At 41.6% G+C, this 18,579-nt stretch overlaps 2 protein-coding genes and 1 pseudogene across 2 annotated transcripts; 1 reads left to right on the top strand and 2 right to left on the bottom strand.

The window, feature by feature from the left end:
* Window positions 1-486: 486 nt before the first annotated feature.
* Window positions 487-2,371, bottom strand: LOC149214688 (uncharacterized). The gene is made up of 2 exons (XM_089392372.1): window positions 2,146-2,371; window positions 487-2,001 (listed from the first exon to the last, which is right to left on the bottom strand). Exons 1-2 carry the CDS (start codon window positions 2,338-2,340, stop codon window positions 1,036-1,038), a joined length of 1,161 nt encoding a protein of 386 aa, XP_089248498.1. The 5' UTR covers window positions 2,341-2,371; the 3' UTR covers window positions 487-1,035.
* Window positions 2,372-2,568: 197 nt separating this feature from the next.
* Window positions 2,569-4,210, bottom strand: LOC149214687 (TMV resistance protein N-like). Its single transcript, XM_089389473.1, has 3 exons — window positions 4,002-4,210; window positions 3,667-3,897; window positions 2,569-3,553 (listed from the first exon to the last, which is right to left on the bottom strand). The coding sequence occupies exons 1-3, from the start codon at window positions 4,208-4,210 to the stop codon at window positions 2,569-2,571; spliced, it is 1,425 nt and encodes a 474-aa protein (XP_089245599.1).
* A 7,754-nt stretch (window positions 4,211-11,964) lies between these two features.
* LOC149214686 (uncharacterized) overlaps window positions 11,965-18,579 on the top strand; it is a 28,566-nt pseudogene continuing 21,951 nt past the window's right edge.

Here is an 18,579-nt window from a genome sequence, read left to right as displayed (position 1 = left end):
AAGTCCTTAAATATAAATTGAGAGCTTCAAAGTTTGAAAATTAAATTATAAATATAATTTTTTATTTAAATTTTTTTAAATAATAAAGAGTTTAGAGTTATAGATAAAGAATTAAAAAATAAAGAAAATCTTTTGGGTTAAATAATATTTTTAATTAAGTTTATTAATAAGTATTTGAAAAAATATTAATAAATTATGGGCTGAATTTTTATTATTAAATGGATTTTTAATAATAAATCTATTTTTTTATACAATTAAATATCAATCTAATAAATTTATAAATATAATAATACTAATAAATTTTAATGTAATTTTTTTTAATTTAATTTAACCAAAAAATGTTAATTTACATTAAAATTTACCAAGTTAATTTAATAACTTTGATTTAGGATTAATACAAAAAAAATTCCAATAAAATCACTTATCAGATTTTATGTGGACGTTTGAACCACTTATCGTTGTACTTATGCATCATAAAATGAACCATCTTAACATTAACAAATGAAATATTTGAAAACAATCTTAATTGCACGACCATGTTCGTGCTCGCATCCACATATTTCAAAATGTACCTTCTATTACACCCTACCTTACTCGCCAGCGCACCATTCGGGTGATTGAATCGGCTAAAATTTCCGACTGAGGATCGCCAGACGGCAGCATCAGTCTGCGTTGGCTAAAGTCAGTGGGGAGCGGCGGCAGACTGGAGCATCGGCTAAAGTCAGTGGGGAGCGGCGGCAGACGGGAGCATTGCCTAAAGTCAAGGGAGTAGTCTACCTAGAATGGTCCATTTTCCGTCACGAGTCAGAAAATAGTCCGGCTCCGGCCATCCGCAATCTCTCCGCCCTCCGTCACCCTTTCCTAGCTCCGCCACCCTCCTTCACTGTTACCCTCCCCTCGTCATCCTGACAATGGATCCGAACGCAGCTGTAAAACTGACATCCCCTCACAGATCGGAGACGAGCTGGAATGTCAGGAACGAAGAGTTATTACTCCTCCCAAAATCTTCATGTGGGTCGCGGAAAAAGGGCCATTCTACCGCCTAAATAGATACTTTTTGGAGGCCCGACAGGCTCGCACTGAGACTGAGTCTGGGAGTGTCTGCAGACTGGAGCACCCTACCAAGCGAAGATTTTGGAGTCCCGACAGGTTCCCCACTGAGCCTGGGAGTGTCTGCAGACTGGAGCACCTTACCAAGAGAAGACTTTGCAGGCCCGACAGGTTCCCAACTGAGTCTGGGAGTGTTTGCAGCGCGGAGCACCCGCTCAAGTCAAGACTTCGGAGGCCCGACAGGTTCCCCACTGAGTCTGGGAGTGTCTTCAGAGCGAGGCAATTGCCCAAGTCAAGACTTTGGAGGCCCGACAGGTTCCCCACTGAGTCTGGGAGTGTCTGCACACTGTTGCAGGCAATCAAGTAAAAACGTTGGAGGCCCGACAGGTTCCCCACTGAGTCTGGCAGTGTCTGCAGACTGTCGCACCCGCTCAAGCGAAGACTTTGGAGGCCCGACAGGTTCCCAATCGACTCTGGAAGCATCTTCAGATCATCGCAGGTGTTCAACTTAAGACTTTTGAGGCCCGACAGGTTTCCCACTGAGTCTGGGAGTGTCTGCAGACTTCGGCAGTAGCTCAAGTGAAGACTTTGGAGGCCCGAGAGGTTCCCCACTGAGTCTGGGAGTGTCTCCAGAGAGCGGCACTCGATCAAGTCAAGACTTTGGAGGCCCGACAGGTTCCCCACTGAGTCTGGGAGTTCCCGAATTCGGCAGTGGCTCAAGTGAAGACTTTGGAGGCCCGAGAGGTTCCCCACTGAGTCTGGGAGTGTCTCCAGAGAGCGGCACTTGATCAAGTCAAGACTTTGGAGGGCCGACAGGTTCCCCACTGAGTCTGGGAGTTCCCGAAAGGTTGCCGACAGCTTCAGAAATGCAAGATGCTTCAGTTTTCCAATGGACTTTGAAACCTCTAAAAGGGGAGCATCAATATGCAACTCCCTCAATTGCAGAGGTGCCTGCAATGTTCACATGCATTATTAAAGTGAGTTTGAGCCTCTACAGCATTTTCGCATTGTGTCATACTATAACAACACGCTAGTACAACAATTCATACACTATTAAAAAAGGTAAATAGATCTGTTCAGAAAACAAATGACTACCTCAGATTCATGTTGCCAGAGTGTTTTCAGTCGTTTCCCCTCTATATGTAACACACTTAAATTATTTAATGGAATCGAGGGAGCTAAAGAGGACTTCGGACAGTCCTCCCAGTGCAGATATACTAGCGGTGGTAACTGTTCACTGCTGAATATTCGTTCAACAGAGTCACTTTCAGTCCCAAGCAGCTGCAACATGCTTCGGTTGGACCTTTATTATTCCCACGCACCTGAATTGTTCACCCCCAGCTGTTAGTTTTAAGATTTAAAAATTGACAGACAATTTTGATAACACGAAGCTATTTTGAAAGTCCGTCGAAAGCTTCAGAATACTTACAAATGATGGACGAGCCATATTATCAGGAAAATTCTCTGTGAAGTGCCAAAGACGACGGGGATGTTCTAGACCTTCAGCTATATCTCTGCCTAGGTCTCGAAGGTGGTCGTGCATTCTGAGACAGTTTCCACCCTCCACCTCCACGAGGCATCTTTTTCCAGCTTCCAAAGACCCAGCAACCCTTCCCAGTTGGATCCATCCCATACTCTTATAGCGGTATCCCTGTCTTTCCCTATAAAGAAACAGGCGATATCTAAAAATATTTGCTTTTCCTCTTTATCTAGTGCATCATAGCTAATTCTAAGTGTGCTCCGTATATCTTCCGGAAGTACTTTGGAGGTTTTGCCTTCTCCATGAAGAAGCGCCCCAAGCACTATAAGCGACAGGGGCAAACCATCGCAGACATTCAAAAACTCCTTAACTACTTTTTCAAATCCTACAACAGGACCGGGTTGACCGAAGGCATGCCTGCAAAAGAGCTCTTGCGATTGCTGTCGATTGATGCCTTCCAGTGTGTAAATGGATGACTCACCAATACCGGAGCTTCTAAGCACATCCTTATTACGAGATGTAATTAAAATTAAGCTACCTACATCAATAGTATCTTTAACGGGTGCATATAATGCATCCAGTTGATCAATATGATCAATATCATCTAAAATGATGAGAGACCGTCGAGAATCTGTTTTGAGCCTCTCTTTGAGCATCCCTGTGCCTTCATCGACGCTATTTATTTGTGCATCGAATTTAATCAGCTCCTTAAGAAGGCTACTCTGCAGGGAAGGTAAATATCTGGATCTGACATCAAATAAGATGCAAGATCGACTGTAATTTGATCTCTCTCTCTCTCGGTTGAAGAATTGTTTGGCCAGGGTAGTTTTCCCGACCCCGCCAAAACCTACAATTCCCAAAATTGTAGCCTTCTTGCTTTGGCGCTGCAGTGACGACAATGTTCTGTCCACATCTTTAATTTTTTTATCGAGGCCAGTAGGATATTTGGCGACGTCAAGAGGCGGTTTGCGAGCCTTTTTCACAACCTGTTGGACGACCTCCTGGACGAGCTGCGACTCTTCCCTGAACAATATTCAAATCACAGTTAATAGACTAACGAGAAATATCTAAATAAATAATCTGTTATATACTGCAAAGTACAAAACTCAAATAATAGGAGAGTTGGAGGGTCTTACTTGTCCTTGAGCTCAAAACCGACAATATCCGCCACAGCAGAAAGAGCATTCCTCCATTTTTCTATGGTCTTGGGGTCGTACCGTGGGTCTTGAGTATCAGATGCTCTCTTCCTTTCAAGCACGCCCAAATCTCTAGCATAAACTCGATCTTCGTCACGAAGATCTGCGGGCTCGACTTTGTAGAAGACCGGAATATTGTTGACTCCGACTTCAACATCTGTTCCCTCATCGCTACGAGTTCATCGAGACACCATCTAGATTGAGCATAATTTGGAGAGAATATCGCCACATGAACAGTGGCTGTTCGAATAGCCCCTTCGATTTGGGCATCCAACTTCTCTCCTCTTTGCAGTTCTTCCTGGTCCAGAAAAACTGATAATCCGAGTCTTTTAAGGCGATTGTAGATATCTTTAGCGAGTCCTTCCTTCACATCAGGACCGCGGTGATTTAGAAACACTTGATACACATAGCTGTTGGTATTGCCCTGGGAGGTGGATGCGGAGGATGTTCCGTCACGGGCGGGGGTAAAGTTAACGTTTGCCATTGGATACAGAATAACAGAAAGTGCGCTGACCCTCAATATTTGCGTCTGAAAGATTCAGGAGGGCAAGGAACTTACCAGCTGCACTTTGCTATTATTGCCTGTGTATCAACACCCCAATGGTTGGGCACAGGATTGAAAACAAAACAGCTCTGGAATGTGGTTGATCACTGAGCTTCTCATTTCCTTGAGCAAACCAAGTGGCGATATATATTTGAAGTTATATCGTAATCTATCAGTTCCTGTACGCGTAAAGCGTTTGGAAGGCCTGCGTTCATTTCTTTGCGCAAATCTGCTTTACCAAAGATGTGATTCCTTCCGTTGGACCGGGACGGTGGGACCCAATCGTTTATGCAAACCAGCTTGCATCCACCAACCCATGATATGATTCTTTGTGATGAGACGTTAAGTTTCCGACCAAAATAGGTGGCATCCACCGACACAAAATCCAAGGGAGTGGGAGACTGGGAGCGGACGTCCTTGAGTTCCGTGCGCAAATCTGCTTTACCAAAGATGTGATTCCTTCAGTTGGACCGGGACCCAATCGTTTATGCAAACCAGCTTGCATCCACCAAGCCATGATATGATTCTTTGTGATGAGACGTTAAGTCTCCGACCAAAACAGGTGGCATCCACCGACATAAAAAGCAAGTGCGTGGTAATTTCGTGGTGTACCCATTCCGCATTTTACGCGTTTCCCCGTCGACCAAATGCTTTGGAAGTTCCATTCATCTCTTTTCACTGCGACGAGATATTTTGTGTTCGATTCACTGTCCACGACAGTTGGCGGTTGATGTTATCCCATTCTCTTAATGGAAACCATTGGCATAGCCGGACTTAAATTTTCTATTTCCACAGACATGCTAACCATTTGCATCCACCCACACATGATATGATTCTTTGTGATGAGACGTTAAGTCTCCAACCAAAACAGGTGGCATCCACCGACATAAAAAGCAAGTGCGTGGTAATTTCGTGGTGTACCCATTCCGCATTTTACGCTTTTCCCGTCGCCCAAATGCTTTGGATACACCATTCATCCTTTTTCGATGTTATCCCATTCTCTTAATGGAAACCATTAGCATCGCCGGACTTAAATTTTCTATTTCCATAGACAACACTAGCCCTGGATTTCAAATAAATGTTACGACAACTTCACATCCTTCACCCCTCTAATCAATCATTAAATTGTAATTTTTTTTTCAACTTAATGGTCTTACCAGCATAGTTGCAGGATAAATTTCAAAATATATATATATTATTATTATTAGATATACATCGTGTTGAATTTGATTAAATATTTTAAATACTATTATTTATATATATTATTTATTTAAATTTAGATATATTATTGTGTTACATATAAATTTGATACAATTTTATGATATATAATTATAGTTTGGATATATTTTGATAATTGGTATTTATATAATTAACACAATCACATTAATAAATATGGTTGATATATTATAAATATACATGGAGAAGTTTTGTAAAAAGGTATGGGGAAAAGAGTTGGGTAGAAAGAAGAAATATTACATTGAGAATTCAACCCTACGTGTGATCTATAAGAAAAAGAGTTCATTGGAGCTAGCATTTCGTGGAGGGCAAAGGTTCTTGCTCAATTAAAGACCAACTTACTAGAGTTGTGGAATCGGAAAAACATTTCATTTGGAATGTAATGCATTCAAAGATATTAGAGAAAGTTATGAGAACATGTTAGCATCACTTTCTTGACATTGTCTTTTTAGCAAGGGGATTGTTGGAAGGTTGAGTCAGCTCATCATCAATTTGAATCGGAAAAGGGTTGAATTGTAAAAAGCGAGAAAAACCGGATCCAGTGGTCTCATAGACGTGGACCTTAAAATATCATTTCATTTTATATTAATTACATCCACAACTGCATTATTAAATTTGGTTGATATATGCAAATAAGTGTATATCATATCACATTAATAATTATTAGATGCATGGTAAGGATTTAACATTAATATTAATTATTATATAATTATAATAATTATATAAGTAATAATTAGGTTTTATAATATTAAAATATTGAATTTTAATATTAAAGTTTTAGTAATGAGTTTAGTATTAGGGTTTTATTATAGGGTTTCAATATAAGTAAGTGTAAGTTAAGTGTTCAACTAAGTGAGTAAGTTTTCAATTAACATTGAAACCTAATATTATAAACCTTATATATTAATATTACAATCCTGTTTGACAGTGTTGGACCTGCCAACATGTGAAGGGATCTCCTGGGTAAGAAGTTCCAACTAGGCCTCAGAACGTTTGGAGTAGGAGTCCTAGTAGTGGGTAGTATGGTATTGTCTTCACTGTGGTTGCAGGCAGAGGTAAGTAAGATGTCCCTGTTCGAAGCAAGGGTGTGGCCTTGCACCAAATCAACGAATGTGCATGAAAGGCTCTAACACACGGAAGGGGAGAAGAGTGCGCCCCTTAGAAGCATGTGATAGCACGCAGCTTGAAAGGGAACACACGAGCTGAAAGACATCACGATATGGAAAGCAGGATAGCCGACTATCCAAAGTGATGAGCTATACCAACAAGACGCTTCATAAGATTCATATAAACACATACAGAATAGTTCATACCTACATGCGTAAATTACAACTACATACATCGTTAGAGTAACCAGGATAGCCGAACTACAATAACAATATATGCATGAAACACGTTGGATCTATTATATTAAAAGAGTGAAAGATCCAATCATACATACAACAATGACAACCACTAGCCCCAATAGTATAACGTTAAATTCACTGATGTCTGCTCCTCCAAAGAGATGTACTCGCTCTGAGCTGTGGAGAAGCCAAGGCTCGTTACAATACACTCAATGCTTTCTCTAAGTTATACCTATCAGAAGATTAGCTCCCAAAAGGCCGTACAATGAGTTATGAGGTTCTATATATAGCAAAGGGTGGGGTGCCCCTCCACATTCCCCTTTGTGACTCTTAGCCTACCCTCATGATTCTTCAACTTACACATGATTGTTTACATTCTACTATTGATACTTGGCCTTTCACTTTACAACATGTTTACAATAAAATCTGCACATGTACCCATGTGAGACAAAAATGGCCTTGAGTAAGCCATGCAAAACATCACTAAGACTCACACAACTGTGGGAATACTAACTCGTCGACATCCTCTTGGTGATCGATGGTGGCAAACTAATGCCAAGCTTGGTAGTCTGTTATGGTGTCCGCATACTCTGTGGTGACATCCTTCTAAAAGCAAACTCTTGTCTCTATTGCATCCAAGTACACTAATTTGGCACATCTTTCGAACTCGTCATATAACATGCGCATCATGGCCTTGAGTGAAATCGGACCAACGACATACTAGTGCATAGTGTCTGTGCTCATATGCAAATATGCATTGGTGGCTATGCACATCAATTGCTCGAAGTACATGTCCAGCTCCAGTCGGACTTGCTTCTTTGCTTTCACCTCGGTGAGTGTGTCAATGGATGGGATCACATGGGTGTGCACAATCACATCCATACTCCTGAACACTCGTTCATGTGAAGCCTGTAAGTTTGTGATGAGTTGTGGGAGTTCCTCATAGTTTCGTATCTGACTGTAGATGTGTGCCTTAAACTCCACTACCTTTGGCTTCATCATCTTTGGCAAGTACAATGAAGCTCCCTTCTACCTCATTGTCCATATCTCCATGTGATCGACAAGAGTGTGTGTGTTTGTCAATATGCATGCTCTCCTAGCACAGCGTTGCTACCAACCCTTAAGATGGACAACTGACTTATGCACAGTGACCAACTTGAAGTACAACTTCTACAAGATTTTCTCGAGAGACAATACATCATCAAGTATTTCTTTCTTTAACTCTACTCTCGCAGATGTTGTAGCTTGCTTTTATTTCTTCTTGGCATCTTGTAACTCCTTAGCCATGCATTCGTTCTCAGCTATCAAGAATCTCACACTTGAGCTATTGGCATTGGCATATGTCTTTGTAGCATCAGCCAATGCAGCTGGATATTTGCACACATCAGACACGATCACTCATTCCTAAAAATGTGCATGAGATACATGGACATCTGGAGTGGGCACTTTGCACGACTGCACAACTCTGTGTTATGACTCGTTGAAGGATATGTTGTGCACATCTGCTTTTGGATTGTCCTCAAGGATTTTAGTATCTCCTTGATCACTTGGGACTTTCTCTGCTCCCAGATCTGGTGAAGCCAATGGAGTGACCTCTTGGTCCTTGGGCATGAGGTCCATATCCTGATCTTGCTCTGGCTGAACAACATCCGTGTCCATTTGTTCCAACATCTGTTCTATCTCCTAAACAAATTCCTACTCCTGCAACTGCTCACCCTGTTTTCTATCTACCACTTGTTCTGATGAATAAATAGCCGATATTGGCACAATTTCATCAATGTGTGCATGTTGCGCCTCCTATTGTTCTTTTTCTTGTTGCGCTTCCTTCTCTCTTCTACATAACTCTTGTTCTTCCCTTAGTTGTTGCTTCAACTCCTACAACTTCTTCTCTCCCTCCTCCAATTTTCTCTTCTCCCTCTATCTTTGTGCAATCCTTCTGTTGCGCTATCGCAGCTTTGCCTCAATCTCCAAAGTTACTCTTAATACAAGTGGATATTCTTTGAACTTGCAGCTTTGCTCCGCGTGTGCACTGTCAACAACCTTTCTCTTTCCTTTTTCATGTGTAAGTCTGCTGCCCTATGCTACTACTGATGTTGTTGTCCTCTGAGATGTTGCTGCCTTTTTCACTGCTAACCATTCTATAGCCACTCTGACTAGTTCATTGAGCCTTAAGGAGTTATAGAAGTATCTCCACAGGTCTTCCTTAGGCCAATGACATGCCTTGTGGATCCAAGGATGATACACTCTCGCACAATAGTCTTCCACTAAGCGATGCGGGTCATATGGATTGAAACTTTTGGTTCCGAAGGTGAACTTCTTGAACTCCTCCATCTCAGTCTCAGTGTGCTTGAGATTCTAGATCTCATACAACTTGATCCGCAAAGGAAGAGAGTGGGCCAAGGTGCCTTCTTCTTCATGTGAAGTTTTGCTGACAACCCTCTCAAGATGTGGTATTCAACCTCTTTCATGACCAACTTGTCCATGGAAAACTTTGGTAAAACATGCAGAGCCTTCTCTGTGTTGTACATCCGGATGAAGGTGCCAAAGGATGAGGCATACCAATCTGCTATGTTAACCAATGCCTCCATCATTGCCTGGGGCATGCAAGGCAGATCCTGCTCAAAGATCATCCTGTACACCGGGGTGACAAAGTGGTTTGATAGCTATAGTATAACTCCATGAAAGCTGCACTCAGATAACAACCTGCAATAGGTGTGCATAGAGTCTTTGGAAAGTGTCCATGCCCAACCCAAGCTAGGGAATTACTGACGGACATCAAGAATGTAGGTGAACATGAATAGATTTTCTTGCTCACACTTGGGTGGATTCCGACCATCTGTTACTTGCCCCTTCAGCTGGAGAGTCAACATATCAGACCAATTGAAAGGTCTTCCTTTGTTTGCCAGCTGATACAACATGATCACCCAACTTTTCGGGAAGGTCTCTGTACTTTCTTGGCCTTATAAACGACATGCGAAGATGACCAAGAACTAATAAGCCTTACGTAGTATCTTTGTCATGTATTTCTGGTTGGGTGTTGTCTTAAACTTAGATGGTTTTCTCACTCAACTCTTCAAGATGTCTCTTGATTTTGCACTGCTGTTGGGATTGGTGAAGGGTACATCCATTGTGTTCACCAACTACGGCAAGTGATACGTCTCTTGAAAGGTCTTTGCCCTGAAGGTAGAATTTTTTTTTCCACTGACACTGTTCAACACCATTGTCTCTGGATCAGTTTGTGAGACAGTCCAGTGGATCATGTCCATGCATGGAAATGCAAGATACCTACATGCAAACCTGTACAAGCCAGACTTGTGTATGTTGACATAGACTCTGTAGTCCTCCAAATTCTCCTCAAAGGCGCTTGAAAATATGTCATTGATGTCCTGCCATTTGATCTTGATCTCCTTGTCTAAGAACAACTTAGTGTCTTCATAGATGGCAATCCAATAGAGACTTTCTCAACCACATCTTTAGTTACACTCTCAACAGTGTCCTTTGACCCTTCTCTCTTGGAAGCCATTGTACTTGTATTACTGAGAGACTGATGAACACATGTGATACCTGAAGATAGAGCAACACTCATAGCAAAAAAACTATTAGTGAAAACCAAAAGCAACTTGAGCGATGACATGCAACACACCTGGGTGACTGACTGGAAAATTTGCACAATTTTCTCTAGGAGGTTGGGAGACTGACTGCCAGAACTGCGCAGAGCACAGTCTCGACTGCTAGTGTAAGGCCTTCGGGAGATGAACGCGATGGGCACCAGCGAGTCGTGCACGAGAGCGGGCGCGCGGGCGGCGCACGGGCGCGCAGAGGAAAGGTGCGACATTATGCGACGATATATGCGACGTTGGGGAAAAAACACTTATGCGACTAAGTGTTGGAATGACACACATATATGCAATGGTTAAAGAAATGGAAGCCGACTTGTAAATAATACATATGGGCATGTGTTATGAATGGTTGTGGGGTCGGCCATGGGGCTGAACACCCATGTAAACCCACGTAGGAAGGGTATAAGTATGTGGAGCATGGAGGCTCATAAACCAACCAAGGAATCATCACTTCTACGCATAAGAGGGGTAAACCTGCGCAAGGAAAGATAGAACTGCGCATATCTCATCCGCTCTATCAAGGTGCAGTTTTAGTGTATTCTTGTGCCGGGTGAGATGTAGGCAAGTGTGCCGGGGTTCAGTTTGGATGCAGATTTGTGCAGGACTTGGTAGAGAGGATAAGTGGCTCGGGTGAGCACTTCTCTTTGTGCAAGGGTGCACATGATTGTAAAAGCAGGTTGCTTATCTTTGTAAATTTGGCTAAGTGTGAGACTTGGTTCAGCCAAGACACACTTGTGTTGTAAATCTGATATTCTTAATAAAATTGTCGGGTAGACTCAAATTACGGGGAGTTGCCCCTCCCCTTCATACTTGTTGCAATTGTTATTGTTCTTGGTTAATTGCATGATGATAATGAATGAGTATGGGCTTCATTAAGTATAAAGGATAATTGCTTTTACTTGTTGTGAAACACAAACTAAGTATGTTAATGTGAAAAGTAGGCGTAGTCAATGAATGTTAGTATTGGTGAAAAGAAAGCGTTCGGTGGTGCCGCACCTTGCTACAAGTAGTTGGAAGACTACCGCAGGTGTAGGGGCGTGACAATTTGTATTAGAGCGGGTCTGAAGACTTGGAGAAGTCTTGCAAGAAGCTGGGCGAAGCAAGTGTGCATACACTTGGGTATTTGACAGGTGATATTGAGGCTTGAACAGGTTCAGGGGTTGAAGCATTTGAAGGTGAATTCAAGACTCGGTTTTGAGCAGGGTTGCTCATGACAGTGGAAGCAGGTTTAGCAGGGGTAAAGCTCGGTGCTTGGACCAAGCTGAGCGATAAGGCATGGCGTTTGGGAGAAGGTGGAAGGAAGCTCTTGCTTACCTTGGACAGGTTAAAGAGGTTGAAGGAAGAGAGGCCCCGAATCCATGAAGAACTTGAAGGCTTGGAAAAGAATGTTGAGGAAGAGTTTCTTCGACTTGGTTGGACAATGGAGCAAGATGAAGTTGCAGATTGTGCTACCAAGGAAGAGGAAGCCGTGATAGTTGAAGATGTTGCAAACATGGTCATGATGGGAGATGAACTTGAGGCTGATCAAGTTGAACCAGGATCGTGCAGTTTGTGGACATGGATGGATGAGGCCACTCACATGGAGAAGCCTCATGATGATGAAGTAAGTATTGGTACTTGTGTTTCATTGGGACATTTGGGAGGTGGACCGTATGCAGGAGAGGGCAAAGCCAGTTTGCCAATGCTAGGGAGGATCTTACCATGGATGTCTATGATGAGACCTTGTATGGAGAAGCAAGGGTTGTCGATTGTTGCAGGACTTGTTGGGGTTATTTGTGACCTTATGGTAGAAGGTGCAAAGGCCCTTGACAAGGGTGGAACATGATGATCATTGTGGAGGATTGGGTCATGCTTTAGCCACATGGAGAATTGGCTAAGTGCCTGGCATGACTCATGGACAGTTTAAGAAGGGCACACACCTGTAAAGTTTGGGTGGAATTCTCATGGCCGAGACCAAGAGATAGTCTTGATGGACACTTTGGTGGAGGAGCTATGGTGGAGGGACTCATGACATGATGAGATGGTTGGGTGACCGAGTTCACTAAACCGAAGATTGAAAACTTGGGTGAGATGACCGATGGTTGTGATGGACTACATGGGCAACTTAGTCATGGATATCAAGTTGAAGACATGGAGCATGGCAGTCTTATGCAAGGACATTATGTGAGAGCACTTATAGAGGTGTCATTGTGGACATCCAAGGAGGAGTGCCAAGGCAAGAATGTTATGCAGGTGGATTTGCTAGTGTGACATGGAGACTTATTACTTATGAAGTCGATGGAGAGGTTGTGTGCTTAGGTACAACAAGACCATGGACTTGGATGGACTTGTGAGCAACTATGAAGCATTCCTACTACATGGAGAGCTGAGGCATCTTGTATGCTTGCTGAGATGTTGGTTGGGATGGTTTATGGAGCTCATGTTGACATGAGATTGTTGTGACTTTTAGGGACTTCATATATGGTGGACTTAGAGGATCTAATGCATTGAGGAGCTGAGGTCAGGTGACTTTGATGCAGTATGGGATGCATATTTTCAAAGTACGTGAGTGGGCATGGCTTGGAAGAGTGACTTGATGTGGAGGATCGATATGAGACACTTTGGAGTGATGGAGTTATGATAATGATGATGCCTGCCTTGACTTGGGCATGGGTTGAGCCGAGACTCAACTACTTGTTACACATGGATAGGTGAGACAAGTGCATACTTGTTTCTATGGAGACTTGAGGGATATCACATTGTAGAGATGATGAAGGTGACTTCATGGACCTAGATGTGGCACATTGAGAGTTGGTTTGATGAGATGATCTCTTCATATGGAGGAGACACACACATATGGATGATGATGTCTTGGTATCAAGCATCATGGCATGTTGCAGATGAGATGGATGGAGTTCCATGGACCTGAGCATGGATTGTGGAGATAGATTCTTGATGAGTCAAGGATGTGGCAAATGTTTGAGGAACAACTGATGGTGGCATAAGATGTTCACTCTCATGGATTGAGCGTATGGTTGGACTGATCACCCAACTAGTTCGGACATGGGGTCGTGAAGTGTACAGAGATGTGTTGGCATTATGTTGGAGTATCATGACGAAGGTTCACATGGGGACACATGATGAAGACAAGAGGTCAGCAATCATGGATCAAGAAGATATCTGATAGAGAGCATACCATGGAGGTACATGCCTTGGTATGGTGAGCTTGGTGATAGCTGGTCATTAAGCCGAAACATAGTGGAGAAGAGTCTCTACATATGTTGCAAGGATGTTTGCCTTGCGAAGAGGAGTTCACATCACAGATGAGTGATGATCTTGGTGGATGGCTACCGGGATGGTATGTTGTCGAGGACGACAACGATTTCAGGTGGAGGAGGATGTAAGGCCTTCGGGAGATGAACGCGACGGGCACCAGCGAGTCGTGCATGAGAGCGGGCGCGCGGGCGGGCGCACGAGCGCGCAGAGGAAAGGTGCGACATTATGCGACGATATATGCAACGTTGGGGAAAAACACTTATGCGAGTAAGTGTTGGAACGACACACATATATGCAATGGTTAAAGAAATGGAAGCCGAATTGTAAATAATACATATGGGCATGTGTTATGAGTGGTTGTGGGGTCGCCATGGGGCTGCACACCCATGTAAACCCACGTAGGAAGGGTATAAGTATGTGGAGCATGGAGGCTCATAAACCAACCAAGGAATCATCACTTCTACGCATAAGAGGGGTAAAACCTGCGCAAGGGAAAGATAGAACTGCGCATATCTCATGCGCTCTATCAAGGTGCAGTTTTAGTGTATTCTTGTGCCGGGTGAGGTGTAGGCAAGTGTGCTGGGGTTCAGTTTGGATGCAGATTTGTGCAGGACTTGGTAGAGAGGATAAGTGGCTCGGTGAGCACTTCTCTTTGTGCAAGGGTGCACATGATTGTAAAAGCAGGTTGCTTATCTTTGTAAATTTGGCTAAGTGTGAGACTTGGTTCAGCCAAGACACACTTGTGTTGTAAATCTGATATTTTTAATAAAATTGTCGGGCAGACTCACATTACGGGGAGTTGCCCCTCCTCTTTATACTTGTTGCAATTGTTATTGTTCTTGGTTAATTGCATGATGATAATGAATGAGTATGGGCTTCATTAAGTATAAAGGATAATTGCTTTTACTTGGTTGTGAAACACAAACTAAGTATGTTAATGTGAAAGTAGGCGTAGTCCACGAATGTTAGTATTGGTGAAAAGAAAGCGTTCGATGGTGCCGCACCTTGCTACAAGCGGTTGGAAGACTACCTCAAGTGTAGGGGTGTGACAGCTAGTGAGCTAACTGGCTACTAAAACTCTGCGCAGAGCATAGTCCATCTTGGCCTACTGAGGACTGGAACTGTGCAATGCACAGTTTCAGTCAGCATGACTGCAACCCAGAAAAATTGCATTGCATAATTTTAGGGGCCAACTGAGGCACTTCCTCTCAAAATTTCACAGAGCACATCTGGGGAGGCCACTGTGAGGTAAGATCTACGTAATTTCCAGGAGCAATGCAAGGCCTTCCATCCCAGAAATTTGTAGTAAAATCCGGGCTAGGCAAGGTCTAGGCCAAGGCAGCTCAGACCTACTAACAAGCGACTGAAAATAGTAAGGACTAAATGCATGTGAGAATTTGGGTGTAGACATGAGTGAATAAACATGCATGTAATTAGTGAATGCAGGATTCAGTAAAATGGGAAAATAGTGAGGTGTGTGAAGCGATTCGTTGCAATGACGACCATAAGTGCATAAACAATGTCATTCATGCGACAACAAGTAAATGCAATGAAAAACTTGAAACAATGCTTCTACAAGCTAACATGCATTAAAAAGATAACAAGCATTCAACAAAACCAAGAAAACAACACTCACACAAACTGAAATACAAAAAGTGCCAGAAAAGTAGCAAAATACATGAAAAGCAGACTAACCGGGAAAAAGTTACAATAAGTGTGACGAAGGTTCCTAAATGCATTGGGAATGTCAGATCTCCAAGATCGAAGTGAAGAATGAGCTTTAAAGTGTCGAATAAATAGTTTGGCATGATCGAGTCTTATGACGTGCATGCCATAATTCTAGGAAAAAAGCGACACTTGGCAGGAGGTTTCTACAACGACTTTTGCATGTAACCCCTAGCTGCTAAAAATAGGTCCCTCAAATCTAAGGATGTATTTTGCTTTCTCAGAAAAAAGCTCCCCACGCATGCAAGGCAAGTGTTATAACCCTATTTTCCACTCCATTATAGTGAGAGAAACCCAATATCAACTTACTTAGTTGTTTGGCTTAAATGCATCCCCTTTTCACCTTTTGTTTTACTTATGTGAGATTTATCCCATGTTAAAAGGGTTAAATTACATAATTTAGCAATTTCTCATAATTATTTTGCCAAAATATTATAATTATGAGATAATATTTATTTCATAATTGAGATAATTGAGAAAAAAACTCATAATTGTGCAAAAGGTTTCTAGAGTTTGTCATTCCCAAGGAGATTAAATTGACCCACTTGTGTATGAGTTGGCTATGGGTCCATTATTTTAGAAGTTTCCTAACTTCTCAATCCCCTAGGTGTCTAGATACATTCTCCTGGAGCATAGAATGAGCCTTTATAATCTCACCAAGAGGGAATAAGGGAGAGGACCAAAAGCAAACAGTGCGAGAGCTCTAACACCTTGGGAGAGGAGGCCATACACATGTTGGAGGAGAGGATATTCTTTGCGTTGATGGTATACAATTGATGTAGTTCCATTTACATGGTTAATAAAAGTTTGTGTTCCCTTTCCTTACATGAATTTTTGTTCAATATATTATATGATTGCATCTATTGGTTTTGATCTAATGATCTTCCGAGGAAAATCAAATATTGTCCTTATTTAGTTGTGTTTGTGTGCATGGATAGAGATCTCGTGCAAACGTGTTGGATCGCTCGAGTGGAGTGCAAGATCTACATTGAACTCAAAACCCTTCTCTGACATGCAAGGATTCCAGGTGTGATCTCTTATCTATAGCATAGATCTGATTGCTTGTTGCATGCATGACCATTGGATTGAGGGGCCATTATTAGATCGCATTAGCCATTATATTTTGTTGTCTGGTGATCTCAATCGAGCATGAGATCATGGAGCAATAGCTCCTTGCAGATCTAGTTGCAATAGGACTGTGCTTTCAATGAGAGCATTTTTATTTTGCCCTTTTTGTTTGAGATACCCTCTTCTTGTTTATGTTTTTTTTTTTGTTTTCTATTATTCCCATTGAGTTATTTGTACTCTTTTGGATCCATTTTGATCTACTTTGATTTTACTTGCTTCAGATCTAAGCTGATCTTAGATCTAGAGTTTTATTTTTATTTTTTTATATGAGGGAATAGCAAATATGAGAATTGAAATCAAATTCTAGAATTTTCTATATGGAATTTGATTTAAATAAACACATATATTAATTACCTTCATATTTTTTAAAACCCCAAACAAAACAACAAAAGAAAATCACTGAAAACAAACTCCATATGAGGAAGTGATGGCCAATTGAAAATTGGGCAGTTTATTTTTCTTCTGCCCTCGCACGCAATTGCTTTTTTCTATTCATTTATGTTCTTTCTATACATAATTAAGTAAAAATAACTACAAATCTATATCCTCTTGATTTTTTACCTCAAAACAAAAAACAAACACATGAAATAAAGTTTGTATGAGAAAGATATGGCTAATTGAAAGATCAACCTGTTTTCTATATGTTTTTTCCCAATTTTGGGGTTTTCTTTCGGTTATTTTCTTGATCTTTTAGGTGTGTTCTTAAAAACTTGCTATTATTTTGTTGGATCTATTTATTTTTTTTGCTGATCACTGCTAATTATTTATGAGATTTGAGCCATTCTTATTTATTGGTTGGGATCATCCATTGTGCTTGTGTTCTTCAAGGTTTCTATCGAAAAATTCTTTGAGGACTAGTGTTCTCATCTTTGGATCTCTGTTTCAGATCTTTTTGGCTGCTTTTGGTAACTACTTAAATCTTTTTGATATCCCCACTTTGGTCTTTTGTTACCTTTGTGTGGCTTGGTCGCTTGTTTTTAAGTTACCTATTCCCTCTCTTGTTTGTGTTCATCACAATTGGTGGTGTTGTGATTGGTTGTGCAGTTGTCATCTAGTAAATTTATTTTGAGTGCGTTTTCATTGATTTGTATCACTTCATATGATATATTTTTAGGCCTTCCTATCTCTAGGGTCTAGTTTTGACCCTTGTAGAAACATTGGTCTTTGTTAAGCCATTAGACTAGAGCCTCGCTTGATGACATTTGCCCACCCTTTTTACTTTTTGCTTTCGATTTGATTGCTTTTAGTGTGTTTCTTTCTTGATTAGCCTTTGTTTTTTTCCTAGTTGTGATGTTTCTTAGAGTGCTTTGCATTCTTGCATGGGAGTCTTTTCCTTTGGTTTCTTTTTGAATTGTTTTGGTTTGCCTTCATGTTTTGTTTGGGTCATTAATTCAACAAAATTTGGGATAATTTTCCTTCAAGAAGTTTAGATGTGCATCATAATAGCCACTGGTGTGTTAGAAGGCTCTTACACTCTTGTAGTAGCATTCTTCGAATTGAAAATTGAAAATTGCGTATAGCTGCATAGGTGAATAACTAAGAGTCATTCACACCAACTCAGTTTCATGCCGCATCCCGCTTGTGTAAACAACGACAAACTAAAATCAACACGATAGTAAAATAAACTAATTTTGTCTTTTATTTTCACTGTAGTACACCAACACTAGCTTAGGCTAGGGTCTTGGAGATAGGAGTGTGAGTTAACTGCTTCCAAGGCTACAAAATTAACTTAGCAGCTTGTGGTAGGGAGTTAAATCATTTGCAATAGTGCGGCCTGAAGAAACCCTCCTCACAAAAGGGTCAAGCACGAGGTCACACTTGGTCTAGGAAAATTGACACACATACCCATTTTCGCTTAGTTTCGGGTGGTGCGATATAGTAATAATCTCCACGCAAACAAACAGTGTCATTCTCACTAATGGGGACACTTGGGAGGAAAATCCCTCAAGGCGTTTCAATATTAGCTTCTTTTGGGGTTAAGTTTCCTACCCTTGTGTGT

Source organism: Pinus tabuliformis, chromosome 1_1, assembly GCF_031772625.1.
Source record: "Pinus tabuliformis cultivar Carrire ecotype Pingquan chromosome 1_1, CPIR1, whole genome shotgun sequence".
NCBI lineage: Eukaryota > Viridiplantae > Streptophyta > Pinopsida > Pinales > Pinaceae > Pinus > Pinus tabuliformis.
The sequence above is the reverse complement of the archived record's forward strand: the minus strand, read 5'-3'. Positions and strand labels throughout refer to the sequence as shown.